This window comes from Papio anubis, chromosome 3 (assembly GCF_008728515.1).
Source record: "Papio anubis isolate 15944 chromosome 3, Panubis1.0, whole genome shotgun sequence".
In the NCBI taxonomy this organism is placed as follows: Eukaryota; Metazoa; Chordata; class Mammalia; order Primates; family Cercopithecidae; genus Papio; species Papio anubis.
This window is the reverse complement of record NC_044978.1, coordinates 169122424-169147945: the sequence shown is the minus strand read 5'-3', so window position 1 is coordinate 169147945 and position 25522 is coordinate 169122424. Positions and strand designations below refer to the sequence as shown.

General features: G+C 46.1%; 1 protein-coding gene and 1 pseudogene across 1 annotated transcript in view; one reads left to right on the top strand and one right to left on the bottom strand.

Moving 5' to 3' along the window:
* Positions 1–8814: 8814 nt before the first annotated feature.
* On the bottom strand, positions 8815–10478 carry LOC100997436 (annotated as a pseudogene).
* A 13375-nt stretch (positions 10479–23853) lies between these two features.
* Positions 23854–25522, top strand: part of LAP3 (leucine aminopeptidase 3) — a 31598-nt gene continuing 29929 nt past the window's right edge. The window contains exon 1 of the mRNA XM_031664703.1: positions 23854–24207. Within this exon, the coding sequence (XP_031520563.1) occupies positions 24106–24207 (102 nt within the window). The 5' untranslated portion in view covers positions 23854–24105. The remainder of the gene's footprint in view (positions 24208–25522) is intronic.

Sequence of the window (25522 nt, the reverse complement as noted above, 5' to 3'; positions counted from 1 at the left end):
GATCTCGGCTCACTGCAAGCTCCACCTCCCGGGTTCACGCCATTCTCCTGCCTCAGCCTCCCGAGTAGCTGGGACCACAGGCACCCACCACCACACCCAGCTAATTTTTTGTATTTTTAGTAGAGACGGGGTTTCACCGTATTAGCCAGGATGGTCTCGATCTCCTGGCCTAGTGATTCACCCGCCTTGGCCTCCCAAAGTCCTAGGATTACAGGCGTGAGCCACCGTGCCCGGCAGTAAGACAATTTTTAAAAAAGAATCCTCTTATCCCAATACCCCAGCATTTTTGACAGCTTTATTGAGCTAGAATTTTTACAGCATAATTTCAGTCATTTAAAATGTACAACTCAAGTGGTTTTCAGTATATTTACAGAATTGTGCAACAGTGCCACATTTTTAGAACATTTTTATTACCCAAAAAAGAAACCTTATGCCCATTGGTAGTCATTCTTCGTTCTCTTCCCTATGCAGCCCTAGGCAACCACTAATCTACTTTTGTCTCTATGAATTTGCCTGTGCTAGCTAGACATTTCATAAAAATGAAATTATACCATATATGGTTATCGTATAACTAATGACTGGTTTCTTTTACTTAGCCTAGTGTTTTCAAGGTTCATCCATGTCGTAGCATAATATCTCAACATTTTAACTTTTTTATGCCATCATAATATCATAATGTTCCTCTTCCCATGCAGTAGACATCGGACTTATTTTCATTCTGCTTTCTTCAAATAAATATATTAAGCATATTTTTATTTCTACAGAATTTTCTTCTTTCTAAGTTTTAATGGCTCTACCAGTACTGAATCCCATGACATCCTCCCACAGTGGAAATTTCCAGGCTTGTCGTTTCAGACAATGCAGTTGTTCCAGTAATCCCTACTCATGCCATCATTCAAGATGAATCTGTTTACAAAATCTGAGCCAAAGGATGACCGGTAACAATAATCACTTTACTACTCAACTGTTCCCTCTTGCTAAATGAAAGCTTTGTCCTCGGGAGACTGTGACATCACCTCAAGGACTGACAAGCCACAGCAACTGACCTCCTCATCTGGGCTTCTCCCTGGAAGAGGTGGAAGTCATTGTCATTGTTCCTCACAAAGGACCACTGTGCCGAAATGAAAAGTAAACAAGCAGAAATGACAGCCTGCTTCATTATAGTACTAGCACTTCTTTCTCACACTGGTTTCTTAGTAAACAGACATGGGTTTGTTTTGGCTTTTTACTTTTTATTGGCGAATATGTATTTAATATGCCTAATTTATTTATATATATATATGCATAAAAACTACAATATTGCAGTTCTAGGTACCTATTATCCAGCTTCAATAAGTATCAGCCCATGGCTAATTTTGTTTCACCTGGACATTTACCTCCACTCTCCACCTCCATTAACAAAAGCTTCTTGCTGAAAATTATTCCAAATAGTTACTTCATTGTCCCTGCCCTGTCGTCCCATAGATCCAAATATTTTCATTTTATTTTCAACAGATTATTTTGGGAACATTACTATGTGTTTGGCACAATGCCAGGTCCTGGGGATACAAAGATGAAGATGACATTGTTTGGGCAGTTTGCAGACCAGGAACTAGAAACACAAACATTGCATTTTATGATAACAGGAGGCTGGAGGATGGACAGAGCTGATCCTGACACAGCCTGGGGCAGGAAGTGGTGGGGTTTACAAATAAAACTATTAATAGTAATTACATAGCCGGGGGCGGTGGCTCATGCCTGTGATCCCAGCACTTTGGGAGGCCCAAGTGGGTGGATAACCTGAGGTCAGGAGTTCAAGATCAGCCTGACCAACATGGAGAAACCCTGTTCCTACTAAAAATACAAAATTAGCCAGGTATGGTGGCACATGTCTATAATCCCAGCTACTCGGTAGGCTGAGGCAGGAGAATAGCTTGAACCCGGGAGGAGGAGGTTGCGGTGAGCCGAGATCACGCCATTGCACTCCAGCCTAGGCAACAAAAGCAAAACTCCATCTCAAAAAAAAAAAAAATAGTAATTACATGCCGGGGTGAGGGTAAGTTTACAGTAAAGTTGCTAGTATGGAAGTGCTTATGTGCTATTATTTTAAAGTTTAGCCAGGGTTAAAGTAGCTACAACAATGAGGTTGGAGTTGGCTAAACTGTGAAAGCAAGTTCAATGGAACCATGGGTCCACTGTACTGGGCATGAATCACAATCTAGAAAACCCAGAGTACTTACTGCAAAGCCACGGTGATAGCTCTTCTGTTGTCCACATTACCACAAGTTTCCCCTAAGGTAAGGCCTGCAACTAGCTTGAATGGGGAGAGTCAGGGGGTAAGTATAAATTACTATCTTTGTAAATTAGTATCAGCCTTATGGGTATGAATCTAAGTTAAATGTATACAAACATATAAAATATATATGTATCTATATATAGCCAGCCAAAAATGGGAAGACATTGAATTGTCTGTATATTAAGAGACATAATAAAACCAGGAAGAAGCTTTGCCTGCCTGATGGAAGGAGGTGGCTCCTATAGGCCACCTGGTCGAGACAGCTGAAACCCCCTGGGGTACAGGGACAGTTCTTTGGTGCAGTGATCAGCATGGCCTTAACAGACTGTTCCCGAGGTAACGCCTACTGCCATCTGCCTACCTGCGGTCTGTCCGCAGCCATCCGCCTACCCTGGGATCTGTGCATGCACGCAGGTCTCTCTGGTCCGGAAGCCAGAGCTGGGATGGAATTGAAGGGACCACAAAAGTCTCCCTCTCACTATCAATTCTGAAGAATGAAGAAGAGGTAGGCAGGCAAAGACAAAAGACTCAGGGTGAGGGCATAGATATAAGCAGAGGTATCGAGGCAGGAAACAGCACAGCCAGGTCACAGCAGTTCAGCACCCACTGGGGCAAGTGCAAGACAAGAAGTATGGAAGGAACACAGGCGGGCCAGAAAGGTAGGGCCAGGTTCGAGAGGGATTCCTGTGTCCTGTGAAGGAACTGGGCTTCACTGAAGGCTGCGAAGCAGGATAGGTGGCGCATTAGAAGGAGCCCTCAAGCAGCATGTGGACAGTACATGGGAGCAGAGGATCTGGGCAGGAAGGTGGTACAGCGTCAAGGGCAGAGGGAGGCAGCCTTCAACCAGTTCAGAAATGAACCAGGGCTGTCATGGGCAGGGTTATGCCCTGCGCTGCCCCCCCCAACTCATGTTGAAGTCTTGACCCCCAGTACCTCACAATGTGACATATTTGGAGACAGGGCTTTTGTTTATTTTATGAGACAGAGTCTTGCTCTGTTGCCCAGGCTGGAGCATAGTGGCATGATCTCGGCTCACTGCAACCTCCACCTCCCGGGTTCAAGAGATTCTCATGCCTCAGCCTCCCCAGCAGCTGGGATTATAGGCTCGCTACCACAGGGCAGATCCCTCATGGGAGTAGATCCCTCAAGAATAGCTTGGGCCATCCCTGTGTTAACAAGTGAATTCTTGCTCTATTAGTTCACAGGAGAGCTGGTTGTTTAAAAGAGCCCAGCAGCTCCTCCTCCCTCCTTGCTCTCTCTCTCACCATTTGACAGGCCTGTTCTCACTCTGCCTTCCACCGTGAGTAAAAACTTCCAGGCCGGGCACGGTGGCTCAAGCCTGTAATCCCAGCATTTTGGGAGGCTGAGGTGGGCGGATCACGAGGTCAGGAGATCGAGACCATCTTAGCTAACATGGTGAAACCCTGTCTCTACTAAAATACAAAAAATTAGCCAGGTGTAGTGACGTGTGCCTGTAATCCCAGCTACTCGGGAGGCTGAGGCAGGGGAATCGCTGGAACCCAGGAGGCGGAGGTTGCAGTGAGCTGAGATCATGCCATTGCACTCCAGGCTGGCAAAAGAGCAAGACTCTGTCTCAAAACAAACAAACCAACAAAACTTCCTGAGGCCTCACCTGAAGCAGAGGCTAGCACTATGCTTTTTTGAGATGGAGTCTCACTCTGTTGCCCAGGCTGGAATGCAGTGGCACAATCTCAGCTAACTGCAGCCTCCACCTCCAAGGTTCAAGCAATTCTCCTGCCTCAGCCCCCTGAGTAGCTGGGATCACAGGTGTGCGCCACCACACTCAGTTAATTTTTGTATTTTTAGTAGAGATGAAGTTTCCCCACATTGCCCAGGCTGGTCTTGAACTCTGGACCTCAAGTGATCCACCCATCTCGGCCCCCCAAAGTGCTGGGATTACAGGCATGAGCCACTGTGCCCTGGTCTACTATGCTTCTTATACAGAAGCATAGTATAAGATTCTGCAGCATTCTTTCTGCAGAACTGCGAGCTAAAATAAACCTCTTTTCTTTATAAATTATCCAACCTCAGGTGTTCTTTTATAGCAACGTAAAATAGACTAACACAACGGCCATCTGCAAGCCAAGAAGAGAGTCCTCAGAAGAAACTAACCTTTCTGATGTCTTGACCTTGGACTTCTCCAAGAATTGTGACGAAATATATTTCTGTTGTTGAAGCCACTCAGTCTGTGGCAGCCCTAGCACACTAATACAACGGTACAATAGGAAGTGGAGGAGGGTCAGGAAAATCAGCAAGACATCAGTTGCAAGAGGGGATAGAGGAGAAAGGATCGGGGACCTCCCAGAGTTCTTGTTTGACGATTGAGTAGAAGGCAGTGTCACTACCTGTAACAGGATCCAGGGATGAGTTGGAGCTCAGAGCCTGTGGATGAGACATCCCAGCAAAAATGCATAGCAGACAGTTGGATGTAAAAGTCTGAAGCATTCCAAGAAGAGTGAAACAACTATGATTTTTGTCCCATTTCTGGGACCCTATTGCTGTGTGATATCTCTGAGCCTCAGTTTCTTCAACCATAAAAAAGGTATATATACTGGCCAGGCGTGGTGGCTCACGCTTGTAATCCCAACACTTTGGGAGGCTGAGATGGGCAGATTACTTGAGGGCAGGAGTTTGAGGCCAGCCTGGTCAACATGGCGAAACCCCGTCTCCACTAAAAATAAAAAATTAGCTGGGGTGGTGGTGCATGTCTGTAATCCCAGCTACTGAGGAAGCTGAGGCAGGAGAGTCGCGTGAACCCAGGAGGCAGAGGTTGCAGTGAGCCAAGATTGTGCGACAGCACTCCATCTCAACAAAAAGAAAAAAAAAAGTACACTAATACCTTTCCTGTCTACCAAGGAGAGTAGTTGAAGGGGCAAATGATAATAATACTGTATATGTAAAAATTCCCTGAAAACTGAATAAGGCAGCATTTAAAAAAAATAAATTATAATTATATATAAGCTTCTCTGGGACACCAAAAGATGATTTTAGAGCTTTGCTGAGTTCAGTTGAGGCTTTAAGAACAATTTGCCTCAAAATGACAGACTTCGTTGTGGGCATGATCATTGTATCAAATCCTGGATCTGGTAGTTAAAAGGGTCAATTGTTTTCTTTTTTGTTTTGTTCTGTTTGTTACCAAAGGCTATAACTATTTGGTGGCAATTTGCCATTTCTGGAATCTTTATCATACTGGCTTATAATGCTGTCTGCTCTGAAAAGAGCTTATTTATAACTACAGAATTACATTCATTTCTTTAAGACTTAGAAGGAATATTATAAATCAGGGATAAATTGTTTCCTAAGTAAATCAGAAAGAAATTAGAGAAGTAATGAGCTTTGACCGCCTTAGGTATTGTTGCTGTGATTGTTAAATGCATTAGCTAATAGTTTTACCATGGATACTATATAATACTATCACACGGTATATGTTTTAATAACCATATCAAAGCAATCCATGGTGCAAAATAATTTCTAAACCATGATTCTAAGGTTAAACGTCTAAAAATGGAAGTGGCATGACCACCTTTTGCCACTAGGGGGAAGCAATCTATTGACCATAAACTCATGTCCTAGCGGGTGTGGGGCTGCTGGTTGGATCAAGGAATCTTGAATGATTCTTTCAGCTCAGTCACTCTGTGATTCCACTATGCTTGCAGTTTCAAGTTCCAATTGAATAAGGAAATACCTTTTAATATTTTAGATAACGTTGCTAAGTATAACGACGGCTATTTCTCATGGGGGTGTTGCAGGACCCTAGGAAACAGAAACTGTTAGAACTTTAGAGGTCTTGACCGGGCGCGGTGGCTCACGCCTGTAATCCCAGCACTTTGGGAGGCCGAGGCGGGCGGATCACGAGGTCAGGAGATCGAGACCATCCTGGCTAACATGGTGAAACTTCGTCTTTACCAAATATACAAAAAATTAGCCAGGCGTGGTAGCAGTCCCAGCTACTCGGGAGGCTGAGGCAGGAGAATGGCGTGAACCCGGGAGGCGGAGCTTGCAGTGAGCAGAGATCGCGCCACTGCACTCCAGCCTGGGCGACAGAACGAGACTCCATCAAAACAAACAAACAAACAAAAAAACTTTAGAGATCTTACATCCTACCAGTAACCTATAAGGTCACAGCCATAAAGGTTTTCTCTCTGGTCCTCTGTGGCAACGCAGGGTTGTAAAAATCAAATTACTATACTTGATTAATAACTCATGAAGTATAAAATAGTATAATACACAGGCCCAGCAACTCTGACAAGTGACTGGACTTATTTATTTATTTATTTATTTATTTTTGAGGCAGGGTCTCACTTCTCACCCCAGGTGGAATGCGGTGGAGTGCAGCGGCGCGATCTCAGTTCACTGCAACCTCCACTTCCTGGGCTCAAGCAATCCTACCACCTCAGTCTCTCGAGTCGCTGGGACCACAGGCATGCACCACCACACCTGACTAATTTTTGTATTTTTTGTAGAGATGGGGTTTTGCCATGTTGGCCAGGCTGGTCTTGAGCTCCTGAGCTAAAGTGATCCGCCTGCTTTGGCCTCTCAAAGGGCTGGGATTAGAAGCAGGAGCCACCACACCCTGCCCAAACTCAATTTTGTATCTATAAAGTTTCACTCTTTTTAAAAATTATCGTTGTAATAATATATTTTAAAAACTTGGAAAAAATACAAAATCATGAGAAAGAAGATAAAGATTAAACCCACTGTTGATATTTTATTTTCTTAAATGGTTTCCCAAATTACTGTATTTAATTAAGTCAACACCTTAAATCTCTTCTGGAATAAGGAAAGCAGGATGGGTAGATAGACACATACAGATATGAAGAATTATCTCAATAGTTTCCAAACCTGGCTGATGGTCAGAATTACCTGGTGAGCTTTTTAAAAGTGAATCAGAATCTCTTGGGGGAGGAGGGAGAGGAAGGAAGGAAGGTAGACTCCAGAAAGAGACAGAAAGAGAGAGCAAGAGAGGAATGTGTGTGTGTGCTATGTGTGTTTGGAATTCCCCAGTTGAGGGTTTAGAGTTGGCATTTGTGAGCTACCGAGGTAGACAAGTTTGAGGGCGTTGTCACAGAAAATATACAGAGCTTCCTTGGTGTTCATGGGGATGAAAAAAAAAAGAAAGAGAAAGAAAGAGAAGAAAGAAAGAAAGAAAGAGAAGAAAGAAAGAAAGAAAGAGAGAGAGAGAAAGAAAAAAAAAAAGGAAAGAAAGAAAGAAAGAAAGAAAGAAAGAAAGAAAGAAAGCAGGAAAAGAAAGAAAGAAAGAAAAGAGCAGCGAAAAAATATACAGCACCAGAATGGTTAAGAACTTAAATGTAACTCCAATAGTGAGGACCAAATTAGAATTAAATAAAAAAGAAAAATCACTTTGTCATATGAAAAATTGTGGCAAGCATACATTTGACATATTGATAACTGTAATGATACATTTGGGTTTTTTTCTGCCAGCATCTCATGAGAAAGGAGTTTATTCTGGCCGGGCGCCGGTGGCTCAAGCCTGTAATCCCAGCACTTTGGGGAGGCCGAGACAGCGGATCACGCAGGTCAGGATCGAGACTGCACCTGGCGAACATCGGTGAAACCCTGTCTCTACTAAAAAAATACAAAAAACTAGCCGGGCAGGTGGCGGGCGCCTGTAGTCCCAGCTACTCCGGGAGGCTGAGGCAGGGAGAATGGCGGGAACCCGAGGCGGAGCTTGCAGTGAGCTGAGATCCGGCCACAGCACTCCAGCCTGGGCTACAGAGCAAGACCCGTCTCAAAAAAAAAAAAACAGAAAGGAGTTTATTCTAATCCTCAATACTGAGAACAGTTTGTCTCTGAAAGTATATATAGATGAGCAAACTGCTAAACAAGAAAACAAGAGTTCCCATTTACAAAGGATCTTGGCAGTTAAAAAAAAAAAAAAAAGGTACCAGCATTTCTCAGGACAGTCACTTACATCACTTACATTTCAGGGACAGCAGATAATTCTTTTTAATTTTAAGACAAAATCTCGTTCTGTCACCCAGGCTGGAGTACAGTGGTGCCATCGCCGCTCGCCTCAACTATGGGCTTGCACCACCACACTCAGCTAATTTTTGTATTTTTTGTGTAGACAGGAGTCTCACCATGTTGTCCAGGCTGGTCTCCAAGTCCTGGGCTCAAGTGATACTACTGCCTCTGTTTCCCAAAATGCTGGGATTACAGGCGTGAGCCACTGCTCTTGGCCCAGGGTAGTATTAAACAAAGGTCCCAGACCTGATAGAGGTGAGAATAAGAGAAAAGATTATTAGTCTCCTTTATTCTGGAAGCAGAAGAATACCAAGAAATTCTTCTTTTTTTTTTTTTTTTGAGTCGGAGTCTCGCTCTGTCGCCCAGGCTGGAGTGCAGTGGCGCGATCTTGACTCACTGCAAGCTCCGCCTCCCGGGTTCATGCCATTCTCCTGCCTCAGCCTCCTGAGTAGCTGGGACTACAGGCCCCCGCCACCACGCCTGGCTAATTTTTTGTATCTTTAGTAGAGACGGGGTTTCACCGTGTTAGCCAGGATAGTCTCGATCTCCTGACCTCGTGATCTGCCCGCTTCGACCTCCCAAAGTGCTGGGATTACAGGCGTGAGCCACCACGCCCAGCCAATGAAATTCTTTAAAAGGCAAGTGGTTAGCCATTAATAATCGCCTGGGCTGGGAGTGCAGTGATTGTGGGACTTTGCATAATTTGAATGTTTATTTTATTCTAATATTTTTCCAACAAGAAGCCATAATTTTACTTAGGATAGAAACAGGTACAAATTTCAAACCAAGTTGCAGTTATTCTTTTGAAACACAGAAAAAAAGTCATTTTCAGGAGGTCACATTGCTAACTCCATAATAGCTGTTACAATATCATTACCGTTGTTCTTCAGGGCTCCCACTGCCTTTGCTCCCAACACATTTGCTTGTGACATGACCAATACTACGTCCTTAACTTCCACACCTGTATCATCAACCTGTTCCTCTCCAGTCTCCTCTTGTACAGTTGGAGTCTATGTGTTTTCTTGAATGCTCGAGACAGCTCACGCTGTGTCTCGGCAGGTGCTAACCATGCTTGTTAAGATAAATCCTGGCCGGGCGCGGTGGCTCAAGCCTGTAATCCCAGCACTTTGGGAGGCTGAGACGGGTGGATCACGAGGTCAGGAGATCGAGACCATCCTGGCTAACACGGTGAAACCCCGTCTCTACTAAAAAATACAAAAAACTGGCCGGGCTATTGGCTCAAGCCTGTAATCCCAGCACTTTGGGAGGCTGAGGCGAGGATCCCGAGGTCAGGAGATCCCGGGGTATCCTGGCTAACAGGTGAAACCCGTCTCTACTAAAAAATACAAAAAATCTAGCGAGGTGTGGCGCCTGTAGTCCAGCTACCGGAGAGGCTGAGGCAGGAGAATGGCGTGGCCGGGGAGGCGGAGCTTGCAGTGAGCTGAAATCGGCCACTGTACTCCCAGCCTGGGCTGACAGAGCGAGACTCCGTCTCAAAAAAATACAAAAAACTAGCTGGGCAGGTGGCAGAGCCTGTAGTCCTTCTCGAGAGCTGAAGCAGGAGAATAAGCGTAAACCCAGGAGGTGGAGCTTGCGGTAGGCCTGAGATGCGGCCACTGCACTCCAGCCTGGGCGACAAGCGAGACTCCATCTCAAAAAAAAAAAAATAAATCATGATCTTGGCTTCCCCAAAAACTACGTAGGTATCTGAAGCAGGGTTCTTGTAGACATCTGGTTTTGTGATGACAAAGAAGATATTCTTAGATTTCCAGTAGTGACTGGAGTAATCCCTGTAATCTACGGAAGACCGAGTTTGGACATAGCCTTACATGCCTTCTTTCCACTCTAACTCTGTTTTGCTTTACTGATTGACACTCATTGATTTCAGCTACTGCTGCCAGTTGGGCTGTTTGTGTGGTGTCTCTGTGGAATCCTGATCCTCGAGCTCTGGTACTGATTTATCACCATCAGGTTCTGTTCCAGACCTGGTCTCCAGCTGGGGCTGTGGCAACTCCTGCTCTGTAGTAGGAATGGTTTCTGTGGCTTCACCAGGCATTTAGTGAAGGGAACATGAGACCAGGATGGTGGCAGAAAGACAGCCAGCAAGAAGTCAACAGTTTATTTTTCAAAAACTAAATGGGGCTGAGTGCGGTGGCTCACACCTGTAATCTCAGCACTTTGGGAGGCCCAGGCGGGTGGATCACTTCAGGCCAGGAGTTCAAGACCAGCCTGGCCAACATGGTGAAATTCCGTGTCTCCTAAAAATGCAAAAATTAGCTGGCTGTGGTGGCATGCACCTGTAATCCCAGTTACTCAGGAGGCTGAGGCAGGATAATTGCTTGAGGCTAGGAGGTGGATGTTGCAGTGAGCCAAGATTGAGCCACTGCACTCCAGCCCGGGTGACAGAGCAAGACAAGAAAGAGAGAAACAGAGAGAGAAAGAGAGAAAGAGAGAGAGAGAGAGAGAGAGAGAGAAAGAAAGAAAGAAAGAAAGAAAGAAAGAAAGAAAGGAAGGAAGGAAGGAAGGAAGGAAGGAAGGAAGGAAGGAAGGAAGGAAGGAAGGGAAGGAAAAGAAAGAAACTAAATGTACAAACGTACACCACATGACCCAGCATTTATACTCCTGGGCATTTATCCCAGAAAAATGAAAACTTATTTCCACATGAAAGCTTGTACACAAATGTCATAGCAGCTTTATTGGGAATTACCAAAAACTGGAAGCAACCAAAATGTCCTTCAATAGGTAAATGACAGAAAAATAAAACAAAACAAAACTGTGATGCATCTATTCCATGGAATAATACTCTGCAATAAAAAGGAGTGAACTACTGGTATACATGACAGCTTGAATGGATCTCAAGAGCAAATGCTGGGTGAAAAATTCAATCTCAAAAGTTCACTACATCCCAGCTACTTGGGAGGCTGAGGCAGGAGAATCAATTGAACCTGGGAGATGGAGGTTGCAGTGAGTCGAGATCACACCACTGCACTCCAGCCTGGGCAATAGTGCAAGATTTCAACAAGTTCACATACGTTATGATTCCACTTATATAGCATTCTAGAGATAATACAATTATAGAGCTAGAGAACAAATTTGAGGTTGCCAAGGGTTAGGGATGTGAGGCAGTAAGTGTGACTACAAAGGGGTAGCTCAAGAAGGATCTTTGTGGTGATGGAATAGGTTGGTATCTTGACACCAGTGGTGATTACAAAAATCTACACAAATGATAAAAGAACATTTAACTGTATGAACACCTTAGACCAATGCACCTTCCCTGGTTTTGATATTACACTAATTAGCTAGACGTAGAAGTAACCACTGGGGAAAACCAGTGAAGAGTAAGTGGAATCTCTCTGTACTGTCTTTCCAACCTTCTGTAAATCAGTAATTTTTTTTTTTTTTTTTTGACACAGAGTCTTGCTCTGTTGCCCAGGCTGGAGTGCAGTGGCATGATCTTGGCTCACTGCAACCTCTACCTCCCTGCAACCTCTGCCTCCCGGGTTCAAGAGATTCTCCTGCCTCAGCCTCCTGAGTAGCTGAGATTACAGGTGCACACCACCACATCCGGCTAAGTTTGTATTTTTAGTAGAGACAGGGTTTCACCATGTTGGTTAGGCTGGTCTTGAACTACTGACTGTGTGATCCACTGCACCCGGCCACCAATAATTTTTTGGAAATTAAAAAAAAAAAAGTTTTAAAAAGTAAGCATATCGCTGTGCACCAAACAAAAACACATCACTTGGTCGGGCACAGAGGCTCATGCCTGTAATCCCAGCACTTTGGGAAGTCGAGACGAGTGGATTATTTGAGGTTAGGAGTTTGAGACCATCTGGCCAACGTGGTGAAACCTTGTCTCTACTGAAAAAAAAAAATTAGCTGGGCATGGTGGCACATGCCTGTATTCCCAGCTACTTGGGAGCCTGAGGAGAATCGCTTGAACCCAGGAGATGGAGGTTGCTGTGAGCTGAGGTCGCGCCACTGCACTGCAGCCTGGGCAATAGAGTGAGACCCTGTCTCAAAACAAAAACCAAAGCGAAACAGTAACAAAACACATCACCTTCCCTAGACTGCACATTCTACTCTAGCTATATGCTAATGCTTACAAAATTGGCATCACTAGCCAGCACGACTTGCCTGCTCTCCAGACCCATATACTCAGTTGCCTATTGCATCTTTCCACTTGGATATCCTTGGGTTCCTCAAACTCAATTTGTGCAAAATGGAGCTGTTTTCCTTGCTGCCTCCTTCATTACCCTCACTACAGTTGCTTCTTCTCCTGGGTCTTCAATCTCAGTTGAAAGCAGGATACCCAACTTGTTGCTTAAACTAGAAGTTTAGGAGTCGTCTCTAAATTTCCCCTTTCCCTCACTTCAGATCCAGTCCCTCACGAAGTCATCTTGATCCTACCCTCCAAGCAGCATAGCAATTTTCCACCTCTCTCTGCTTCAGCCCCATATAGGACAAGCCACCATCAGCTCTATCCTGTGGCCCACAAAAGCATTCAACCACTGGACCCTGCTCACCTGTCCAGCTCCATCTTCCCTTCACTATCTATACTGCAGCCACATCCACCTTCTTCCAGTTCCGTGAAAGACCAGCCACCTTCTTCTGCCTTTCCTCAAGCCCTTCACTCACCTTCTCTCCTCACCTGTATCAGTTTTGCTTGTCGTTCAGGTCGCAGCTTTAGTGTTAATTTTTATGGGAGAGCTTTCCTGACTCATGAATTAGGTAAGAGCCTTCTGCTCTGTGCTCTTGGAGCCCTGTGAACTCCCCTCTCACATGCTGTGCTCAGCTCACGCTGCTGAATTGTCTTTCTTCCTTGCTGCACCATGTGCTGAGTAAAGGCGGAGACTGCGTCCCTTGTTTATCTTATACCCCTGTGTGCCTATCTCATTACCTGCCATATAGTAGGTCCTCAATGTATTTATTGTGAAGGAGCGAAGCAAATAGATCAATGCTGGGGCTCAGGAGTAAGTGAAGGAATTAAGCAAATAGATAAAATGCTGGGCTCAGGAGTAAGTGAAGGAATGAAGTGAATGGATCAACGCTGGGGCCCTTGTACCTCAGGACACTCTTGCTCGTCTTGCTCACCTGCTGTATCCCCAACTGTCTAGAGCACTGCCTGAAACAAAGCAGGCATTCAATAAATATTTGCTGAATAAATGAACGGACACACATGCCGAAATTCCACCCCAGTAATCTGAGGAGGAATACATTATGCAGTCTGTGATACAGTTACACTGAGAACATCCTCTTAATTCTTAATCGACAAAGCAATCCTGAGACCAGATTACACAGGAAGGAAGAAAACATAAACAGAAACACGAAATAATATCTCAGGTCTTTACCCATGTTTTATTTACCTTCCCCCAGGTAAATGCACTTTTTCATAACTTATTAGAAGACTAGATTTTCTTTCTAAAGGGGTTGAATCAGAGATACTCCAGATTTAGGGGCCCCAGACCCAGGTCAGGGAGGGGGAGACACCTAACAGAAAATAGTGAAATTAAATGAAAAGCTACAGACTGGATTATCTGACCCCAGATATATTTCTCCTGATTTGCTCCCAAAAAAACTAGCAGTCAGGCTATTAAGACAGACGGGCAATTGAAAGATCCCCTTTAGGGGAAAGCGGAAGCCCAAGAGAAAAGGCTTGTAGAGTTTGACATTTGGTGATGTCCCAATGAAATGATGGAGTCCCACCTAATCACGCCAAGGTAATACCTAAAGAAACCCCAATTATCAGGTCCTTCCCATGAGCACGAAGAGGTTCATTTGGCCTTTCAGTCCTCACTTTTTGTTTGTCTGCTTTTTTGTTTTTTGATACTTTCAATTTTTATTTTAGATTTGGGGGCACAGGTGCAGGTTTTTACATGGGTATATTGAATGATGCTGAGGTTTGGGGTACAACTGATCCCATCACCTGGAAAGCTATTAAGTGAACGTAGTACTAACATAGTTACTTTTTCAACCCTTCCCCCCTCCCCACCCCCAGTCCCCCACTTATTCAACAGTCAAAGATCACCAGGCATTGGAAGAAATCCTGCCAACATCAAAGTGAGAGACCAAAACAAACAAAGAAGAAATCAGAAGTCAGAACAAACAGGGCCAATTCAGAGAGCAGTAAAAAAACCCTTCAGATAAAGTGTAATTAATATCCACGGAAAGACAATAGCAAGTATTGCATCGATGAGAAAAGCAAGCTCTGGGAAATGAAAATATTTCGTACCAGAAATAAGAAGTTCATAAACAAAAAGACAAAGAGATGAGAAATAGATCAATGTTTTTTTAAAAAAACCATATGTTAAACAGATGTTCATGGCTCACACCTGTAATCCCAGCACTTTAGGAGACCGAGGCAGGTGGATCTATTAAGGTCGGGAGTTCTAGACCAGCCTGACCAACATGGTGAAACACCATTTCTACTAAAATACAAAATTTAGCTGGGCATGGTGGTGGGTGCCTGTAATCTCAGCTACTCAGGAGGCTGAGGCAGGAGAATCACTTGAACCCAGGAGGTAGAGGTTGCAGTGAGCCGAGATTATGCCACTACACTCCAGCCTGGGCAACAGAGCGAGACTCCCTCTTAAAAAAAATAATAAATGGATACAAATAACAACAACAAAAAAAGATGTTCAGTCTTTATTTGTGCTTAGTAGATACCTAATATATAGTAGTAGCTGTTATGATCTCACTCAGGAGATAAATTTGCCAATGATCTTTGCACATGAGATTCCTTCCTTTTTCTTTTCTTTTCTTTTCTTTTTTTTTCTTCTTTTGAGAGACACGGTCTCACTCTGTCACCCAAGCTGGAGTGCGGTAGTATGGTCATGGCTCAGTGCAGCCTAGATCTCCTGGGCTCAGGGGATCCTCCCATCTCAACCTCCTGAGTAGCTGGATCTATAGGCACACACCACCATACCTGGATAATTTTTTTGTTTTTATTTTTGTAGAGACGGGGGCCTCACTATGTTGCCCAGGCTGGTCTCAAACTCCTGGATTCAAGCAACCCTCCTTCCTAGGCCTCCCGACGTGCTGGAATTACAGGTGTGAGTCACCACACTCGGCCTGAGATTCCTTGTAATTGAAATACATCTTCGAGGACTGTTTTATTAAAACAAATTTCAAAGTTTCACACATATTATTTTAAAACACTAAACTTCGATTTGTACATAGCCATGAGTTTATTCAGCATTTGTAATATACAGTGCAATCGTATTGATTTAAACAACATTAACAAATGCTGGTATTTGTTACCGGCAACAAATTAGACTAGGAAGTGGCATTAAAACAAGGATGAGGGGAAAATATGCAATAGATGCTCCTTGGCCAGTGATGATGAAGGGATGTTCAACAGGTTGGCCTCCGATGCATGTAAGTAAGAAGGTCAAAATACACATTGACTCAGCATTGGCTCAGATTTCAACCCCTCCCGAAAAGTCTTAAAGGGGTATTAAGATAAGCTAGTGTGAAAAAGAACACATGGGGTACTAGAAGGCCAAAAACACACTGGGGCCTACTTGAGGATGAAGGATAGGAGGAGGGAGAGGATCAGAAAAAATACATATGCTTATTCCCCAGGTGACAAAAATTATCTGTACACCAAACCCATGTGTCACACAGTTTACCTATGTAACAAACCTGCACAGGTACCCCGAACCTAAAAGTTTAAAAAATAATAATAAGCTAGCTTTAACATCTAAATATTGTACCAAGTACAGGTCATATTTAGCAGTTAAGTTTCTAAAAAGTCCAGAATATTTCTTTCCAGCTCTATACTTATCTAAAAAGACCAAACACACTAAACCAAAGATGAAACTCAAATTTTTTAAAAAACTGATTTTCCTCATATGGAATAAGAACAATTGCAAAGTTAAATAATTATTGAGTTTCTTTTCACTTACAAGTCCATTCTACCGTTAGTAAAATAATAACATTAATCCTCACATTTAACTTAAAAAAATTCACAAAACTAACTGAATTCATCAAACAGGAAATCAGGCACATGTGCTTTACAGACAGTTTAATTGTCCAGGAATTGAAGTGTCCTCTACTTCCTCCACAGATAGTTCTATTACCTGATCACTGCTCTGCTGAAGAACAAATCAGTTGCCTTCACAGCCCCCCAAATTGATCCAAATTCTAACACTCAACTTGCTTTGGATAGAGTTTAGAATTTCTCCCCCTGGGGAAAAGAACTAATATTCTAGTGCAAGACTGAAATTCAAAATATAGGCAGTTATTAGAAAACAAACATGATTAGGTAATTGTATTTGCTTATGTTGCTTTTCCATTCACTAATGGGTTAGAGCTAAAGAAACCCTCCATTTGTTGCAGTGAAATCTATCATTCACTAATTAAACATACATTGAAGCAGACACTGTACTTGGCTCTACACTGGATCTTAGCTAAAAGGCCAAGGAGCAATTATATTTGCCTCTAATAATAACATGATGAAAAGAGAGTAAGACCGTCAAGTCGTTGATTGTCAAGCCGCTTTAATGTAGGCATAGGCAGAGCCTCATGTTGTTCAGTAGCTTTATTTAAATAAAAAAGATAAAAAAGAATGTGAACAACAGTTCTTTCTGAGCCTTGCTATAAAGTGGTATGGAAAAGTCCAGTGAGTAATCCCTACTACTCATGACAAGTGCAAAGTTCTATTTGCTGCTTTAATGTCAACACAATTTTTTCTGAGATTTCTGGAAGTTCTGTAACTTAAGGGTTAAAGGTACAGACCCTAGGGCTCAACAGGCCAAGGTCCAAATCCCTGCTCTGAGAACTGTAGCTTGGCCTTGGGGAAGATACTTTGTACCTCTGAACCTCACTGATTTATGAAGGTTAGAGTTGGCAACATGTGACAGCCAGCCCAAATCAACAGTGACTGAAATGCACCATGACTTACACATTCGCATTAAAGAAGTGTGGGCTTGCTGTCCAGGACTTGTATAGAATGTCCATGAAGCCACTATGGACCCAGGCTCCCTCCCCTGTCTACTCCACCATCCCTAGGGTGTGGCTTTGTCTTCACAGGCCAAGATAGCTCCGGAAGCTCCATTCACAGCATCTACATTCTACTACATCTGCATTCTACAGGTGGCAGGATGATGGAGAGGCCTGAAACATTGGTTTCGGACCCCTTCCTTATAGTAAAATGCCAGGTACTAAATGAAAACCCTTTCAGTCATTCATTCAACAAATATTTGTTGAGCACCTACTATGTGCCAGTGGCAAGAGCAGGCACTAGAAATACAATGGTGAATAAGATAGACATGGTTCCTGTCCTCATGGGCCACAGGGTATTGGAAGGGCCATGAGAATGATTTAATTGGCATGGCAATAAGCCCCGTGAAAGAAAAAAGAGTATGAGAGGTTAAAAATCATAGACACAGAGGACCTGATCTAGGTGCAGGCATCAAGAAAATGTTTCTTTGGGGAACTAAATTTGTGCCTTGACCTGTGAGATGACTAGTAATTACTACATGGGCAGAAATTGCTTGTTGCCTAGACAATATCCACATACACACACTCTCTCTCTCTCCTCCCACCACTCTCCCCGACATCCCAGACAAAGTCTTACTCTTGTTGCCCATGCTGGAGTGCAGTGGCACAATCATAGCTTACTACATCCTTGAACTCCTGGGCTCAAGCGATCCTCCCACCTCGGCCTCCCAATGTGCTGGGATTACAAGCATGAGCCACTGCACCTAACTGAGACTTTCTTTCTTTTCTAGTTTTAGAACCCAGATTTTATTCAGGATAGCAGCCCTCCTTCCAGACAGGGATGGCCAGTGGAATGTAGGCGGAAGTTGTTGAAAAGCGTTCTTGAAAGGGCATGACTCAACTGGGTGGGTGCCATTGGTCTTTCCCCTTCTTCCTGCCTAGCTGACATGGCAGCAACCACAGACCTTGAGGATGGAAACTATGCACCAAATGTTGGGAAAGGCAGCCTCATTCACACAGCCCTTTGACCCCCTCCTTAGCCACATAAAAATGAGCCTGGGACCAGCACAGTGGCTCACGCCTGTAATCTTAGCACTTTGGGAAGTCGAGGCGGGCGGATCATTGGAGGTCAGGGGTTTGGGACCAGCTTGGCCAACATGGCAAAGTCCCATCTCTACTAAAAATACAAAAGTTAGCCAAGTATGGTGGCGCATGTCTATAATCGCAGCTACTCAGGAGGCTGAGGCCGGAGAATCACTTGAACTCAGGAGGTGGAGGTTTCAATGAGCCAAGATTGTGCCACTGTGCTCCAGCCTAGGCGACAGAGCAAGACTCCGTGTCTCAAAAAAAAAAAAAAAAAAAAAAAAAAAGGGCCTGGAACATTTCCTAAGAGATAAAAGAGAAGACAAAGAGCCTGGCCGGGCGTGGTGGCTCATGCCTGTAATCACAGCACTTTGGGAGGCCAAGGCAGGCGTATCATCTGAGATCAGGAGTCCGAGACCAGCCCGACCAACATGGAGAAATGCCATCTCTACTAAAAATACAAAGTGAGCCGGGTGTGGTGGTGCATGCCTGTAATCACAGGAACTCGGGAGGCTGCGGCAGGAGAATCGCTGGAACCCGGGAGGTGGAGGTTGCGGTGAGCCAAGACCGCGCCATTTCACTCCAGCCTGTGCAAGAAGAGCGAAACTCGTCTCAACAAAAACAGAGACAAAGAGCCCACACAGCCTGGGCCCCGCTTATCACCTTGTGCGGGAATGTCTTTCCCCGTTTCAGGCTCAATGTGTGCTCCTTTGTCCTGTTTAAGCAGGTGTGTTAATGGCCCTCAGGGATGCCTCTGGCTATCAGTATTTTAGACCCCACAGGGGCAGGGAGGAGACAGGGTCCTTCTGCTGCTGCATGAAACAGGTGGGGGGGGGGTGTGTCTGCTGTGAGGGGACTCAGTGGTCATGGGGGACCAGCATCCACTATTGAAGCCAATTTTGCTGTCTCTTCTCTGTGTGAGTAAAGCACTGTTCCATTCAGGGTTCAACTGTGTTGTGTTTCCGTTGGTGACTCAGACACCAGAATGCAGTGGGCGGAAGGGCTGGGTCTTCTGTTCCTGATAATAGGCAACAGATGTCACTTGCTTGACAGTTTGGCTCAGTGAGCAAGTCTCTATGAGACGCATCATGATGGGGTAGAAATGCAAGGGCTTGTCAGCCACATTGCCCCATGGTGTTGCAGACTCTCTGGGGTGTAGAGGGGCAGGGGAGGCTGGCTTCCCTCTGATCACAGGGTGATATTCCCATGGTGTCCCAGGGGCCACAGACAATGTCAGAGGGAAGTGGGAGGAGCCCCTAGTGCAGAGAGTTTCACCTATCCCAGTCACTTGCTGGCCTCAAATAAGATCCGTTTGCACTCAACACAGAACCACCAATGGCACTGCTGAAAACAGAACTGTGGAAATGAGGTCCTTCTCTGAGAATGAAACACAAAAATGGAAGGACAAATATGGACGAATGCCAGGGAAGTCTCACGCAGCCTGGCTGGCACATCTGTTCGATAAAGGGACAATATAGACGCAAATGTCTCAGGCCAAATGGCACAGTTAAGGATGAGGCCAGTTGAAACAGGGTCCTTTGCAGCAGTAGCCTTGGAAGTTGTTTAATAAACCATGGACCACACACTGCCTTTGCAGCCTTTGGAACCTGCTGGCCCCACAGAACTGCTGGTGACCCCAAAATCCACACATGCCAATTGGAGTCTGTGGCAGCAGGAAACTGCCACTAGAGGACACCAGCCTCTCCAATCTTTGACATATAATTGCCTGAGGCAGCCACCAGATACACCCCTTTCAAACAGCAGCTCCTTGCTTGCTATTGGGCACTGGTGGAGGCTGAGCATCCTATAGCCAGAGCGCTGCGTATGATGCTATGACCTAAACTGCCCATTCTCACTTTCGTGTTTATGAATCCTATCAATAAAATTGCATAGGCTCAATAGAGCTTAATTAGCAAATGGAAACGGAACATCCAAGATCAGGCCCAGCCAGGACCACAGGAACTAAAATCCGCCATAAACAAACAGCCAGCTTAGCAAAAGGAATGAAGAGACCCACTGTTAATGCTTTGCCCCTCCAGTGGTGACCTGGGGTCCAGGATTCAAAGATGTACCTGCCAATGGTATGACATGGTTTACTGATGAGTCTTCGAAACAAAGCAAATGGGGTGCCCTGGCTTGTGGCTACCATCTGGCTAGCAGATGGTCATCTTTTGACTTGACTGGATATGAATGTTCTCCCTAATGGGCCAAACTGTGTGCAATGGTGATGACCACACAGGCCACACCTACCACTATACCTTGCTACTTTTCACTGACTCATGGGATGTTGCCAAAAGTCTAACATGTGATTGGGGAATGGCAGCTGAATGACTGCACTACTGAGAGATCCCCCACGTGGGGACAAGAACTATGGAAGCAGCTTGCTGACTGGGAAGGATGAATATATGTCACTCACGTGGATGCTCATAGAAAACGGCCTTTTGAGATAGATCATGAATGAAACTCTCGCCAATCAAGCTTATGCCCTATGAGTGACAACCGCCTGCTTGATACATCAACCCACTAGACATGGAAGTCCGCCACAGACACAAGAAGGCGCCAAGGCCTGAGGGATGATCCTGAAAGATGAGACTAAGGATGCAGTACAATCTTGTGATTCTTGCCAATGGGCCTAAATTGTTTCGAGAGGAAAATTAGGGCACATAAACTGAGGACTAGGACACACCTAAGTCTGGTAGGTTGACCTCATTGGACCCTTGACCCCTAGCCATGGGCCCCATTGGTGCCTCACTGCCACTGACACCTACTCAGGCTATGGTGTTGCCATTCCAGTCTGTCCTATGGATGCTATAGCTACCATAGGGGCCCTTGAAAAGAACTTATGTTTTTGGATACCCCAAGAGACTTCACTCTGACCAAGGAACCTCTTTCATTGTCCAAGCAATACAACAATGGGTGGATCTTTGGTTTTTTTTTTTTTTTTTTTGAAACAGAGTTTCGCTCTTGTTGCCCAGGCTGGAGTGCAATGGCATGATCTTGGCTCACTACAACCTCCACCTCCCGGGTTAAAGCAATTCTCCTGTCTCAGCCTTCCAAGTAGCTGGGATTACAGGCGTGCACCACTGACTTCCATGGAATATGATGGACTTTCCACGCACCCTGTCATCCACAGGGACATGGAGCCATTGAACAATGGACCATCCCACTCACACAGTCACTGATGAAAGGACATGTGGCCTGCGAATGGTGTGGCACCCCTGTCTCACCAGGGCAATGTAGACAGTGAACATTCCATTTTAGCACAACAGAAACATGGCTCAAGGTGTTCAGTGTGTGCAGTGTGCGCATCAACGACCTTCAGACACACTCCCCAGCTCTCAGTGTTTCACACTCTGCTGGTGGGGTGAGTGTAGGTAGTCAGGGCAGGGGCGGGGGTGTCAAAGGGTCATGCTGCTATAGCACAAGAGAGGTACATGGAGGCCAATTGCCCTGTGTCTGCTGCAGGGGGACCCATTGGCCATGGGGGACCAACACCCACTATTGAAGCTGCTTCTGCTCTGTCTCTTCTCTGTGTGAGTAAATCATTGTTCTGTCCCATTCTTGACTGCACTTGGACTTCTGCTCCTGATAATAGGTGTCAACCGTAAATAATGAGATTCAGAAACTGAATGCATATCAACTGGACAGGATAGCACTTACATATCTATAGACAAGAGTTGACTGCATCTCATAACTGTCTGCAATTTACAGAGTTGTGAAAAAGCTTCCATAGAATCTGAGTAAGATAACCCAAAGGAATTTCCTCAACAGTTTCTCTGGGCTGGGCAAGGTGGTGTGCACTTGTAATCCCAGTGCTTTGGAAGGCTGTTGTGGGAGGATCACTTCAGCCCAGGAGTTCGAGACCAGCCTGAGCAAGAGAGAGAGACCCCCATCTCTACTAAAAGCAAACAAACAAACAAACAAAAGCCAGGCCTAGTGGCACAAGCCTGTAGTCTCACCTACTCGGGAGGCTCAGGTGGGAGGATCACTTGAGCCCAAGACTTCAAGTTTACAGTGAGCTACAATCGTGCCACTGCACTCCAGCCTGGGCGATAGAGCCAGACCCTGTCTCTAAGAAAAGGGTTTCTCTGGATGATGCATTGGTTTTCACTAAGGCACCACTCTTCCCAGCACTGCTCAGTCTTTCTCCACCCTTGACTCCAGTGTCTATCAACCATAAATAGCTTTCACCACCCCACCCCACCAGCTTCTACAAAGACTGTCTATTGACTCCAACATCCAAACTAAACGTCTCTTCCTGCCTTTCAAGATTCCCTTTAATCCAGCATCACTCTCTTTGTATAACTACCTCTTATTCCAGGCAGGCCTGATCTCTCCACCCCCAAGCCAAGCCAGCACCCTCCCACACATTCTCCTGACTCAGATCTCCACCTCAATCATCTATAGCATTCTCATTCTGCTGGCTCCTTTCAAGCTTTCTCTTTGTTTTTGCTTCTATTATCTGAAAGCCACACATAGCACCCATCCTGTTCTTTAATTATAGATGCTACCTGCACTAGACCTTGATCATGAATTCATTCAAACATATTATGAGCACCCTGTATTGGTTCCAGGGACAGTCTAAATGCTAGATCTAGGTACTCGCTATGCAGAGATGAAAAAGGCATGGCTCCCTAGACGACTGGGGGGAAACAGACAATAAGAATGAAACCACCTTTGCAAATATTATAACTAAGAATATTATGACAGCAGGCCGGGAGCGGTGGCTCACGCCTATAATCCCAGCACTTTGTGAGGCCAAGGCAGGCGGATCACGAGGTCAGGATTTCGAGACCAGCCTGGCCAACATGGTGAAACCTCGCCTCTACTAAAAACACAAAAATTTGCCGGGCACAGTGGCTCACGTCTGTAATCCCAGCACTTTGGGAGGCTGAGGCGGATGGATCACCGGAGGTCAAGAGTTCAAGAGCAGCCTGGCCAAGATGGCCAAACACTGTCTCTACTAAAAATACAGAAATTAGCCGGGCGTGGTGTTGGGCGCCTGTAGTCCCAGCTACTCGAGAGGCTGAGGCAGGAGAATCTCTTGAACCCGGGAGGCGGGGGTTGCAGTGAGTCAAGATCGCGCCATTGCACTCCAGCCAGGGATACAGGAGGGAGACTCCGCCTCAAAAAAAAAAAAAAAAGATTAGCTGGGCGTGGTGGCAGGCGCCGGTAATCCCAGCTACTCCGGAGGATGAGGCAGGAGAATCGTTTGAACTAGGGAGGCGGAGGCTGCAGTGAGCCGAGATAACTCCATTGCACTCCAACCTGGGCGACAGAGTGAGACTCCGACTCAAAAAAACAAAACAAACAAAAAAACGAAAACTCAGTAGGAGTGTCTTACTATTCAGCAACTTTGAGAACAAGCTCTGGCACTCAGTTCCTATTTCCCGGGAGTTGCCCAGCGCTCCGCCCACGCCCGCTCTCAGAGCTCGCCTCGCCTCCGTCCCACCCATCGTGTGACGTCACCCTCTCGGTCCCGCCCCTCTACTTCGCGTTCGTCCCGGGACTGTAAACCGCGTCCGGAAGCCCCGCCTTTTCGCCCCCGCCCGCATGCGCACGCGCACACGACTGCGGGAGCACCCTTGAGTCCCCTCAACAGCCGCGGGTTGGTCCCAACAGTCCAGTCGGCCGGTGCTGCCCATCCGCCCCACCCCCCAGACGCAAGTCCGCTCGCCCGGCGCCCGAGCCCGTTCGCGCGTGCGCCGTCTGCACCCCGAAAGCCACGCCCCCAGGCGCGCGCCCGCCCACCGCTCTCCACGTGCTCGCTGGAGGGCGGCGCGAGGGGCTGAGCCGACAAGATGTTCTTGCTGCCTCTTCCGGCTGCGGGGCGAGTTGTCGTCCGACGTCTGGCGGTGAGACGTTTCGGGAGCCGGGATCTCTCCGCCGCAGACATGACGAAGGTGAGAGGCGGCGGCTCGCTCTCGGTGCGATGCTGGGGCCATGCCCGTGGGCGACTGGGCTGCTGGGCGGGTCGAAGCTGCGGTGTGCGGGGCGTCCACGCCAAGTTGCAAAAATCAGTTTAAAAGAAAAATTCTCTCCTTGCGGGGATCGGCCTAGGCCGCTGAGGACCCCAGCGATCGTATTGAGGGCACGCTTCCCGTTTGGGGCGAGGGGGTGATGGCTGTAGCTGCCCTTTACCTGGCTCCGCTCGGCCGCGCGCTTGCTCCGGTTGTCACCCGCGGTCCTCGCAGTAACCCGGGGAAGGACGCAGCGGTGGGGCCCCCACCCGAGCTTGGGGGAGTTTGCCAAGGTGAAAGGGTTTCTGAGGTCTCAGAGTCACAGGGCTCTTTCCCCCGCGGAAGTGAAAGGTCAGGGAGTTAAGTGGTTTGGAAGGGTTTCTAGAGGAAATGCATGTCTCTCTAGAGAAAAGGGCTTTGCAGAGAGACCCACATTTCCCAGAATTAAGAGCACCTTCCAGAAGAAAAGTGAACTCCAAAAAATTACGAAGGTCGCTCGTCAGATGTGAAGGATCTGGAAGGGAAATGACTCTCGGAACCAGCACAAGCTTGGGAGTCACACCTGAGCACCAGAAAGAGATGACTGTCCCTGCAGAAGAACGTTCTAGGTGGAGCTTGAGCTCCAGCCTCCTGCAGGTATCTCAGTGGCTGAGGGACCAGTCGCCTGACCAGTGCTGTCTCCAGTACTGTGCCACAGCCTACCCAGATAACAGTTGCCCAGTTGGCTTGATTCCCGGGGAGTGAACAATCTTAGGAAAGTTAGAACCTGGCAGAGTTAATAATGCCAAGGAAGGCTGTTGTCTTGGGTGGAAAAGACCGAGAGGTCACTATTCTGAGTGTCTGTGTGGTTTTGTGGAAAGACCAACTGATGGGTGGGAAGACATCTGGATTCTCACTCAGTCCTACTACACAGGAGCTCCTTTGTCAAATTAGGTTTCAGTTTCCTTATCGATCAAGAGGGAATGAGACTACTTGTTCTTTCCACCTCGCAGAATTGCCGTCAGGCAGACGAAACATTTTTAAAGTCATAAATTGCCGTGCAAAAGTAAATACTAAGTATTACTAGGTTTACTTCCTCATTTCTGGTATTTGAGACCTGGGACTTGCAAAGGAGAAGAAGGGAGTGAGCCGCTAAGTGCTTAGCAGAATGCTTCTACCCTCTCTAGGAAGTTGGTACTTCTCTTACAGCCTCTGTGTTGACCGCAGTCCTTACGTGGCAACAGTCCTTATGATGGGAGACACAGCCATTGCCTTGATT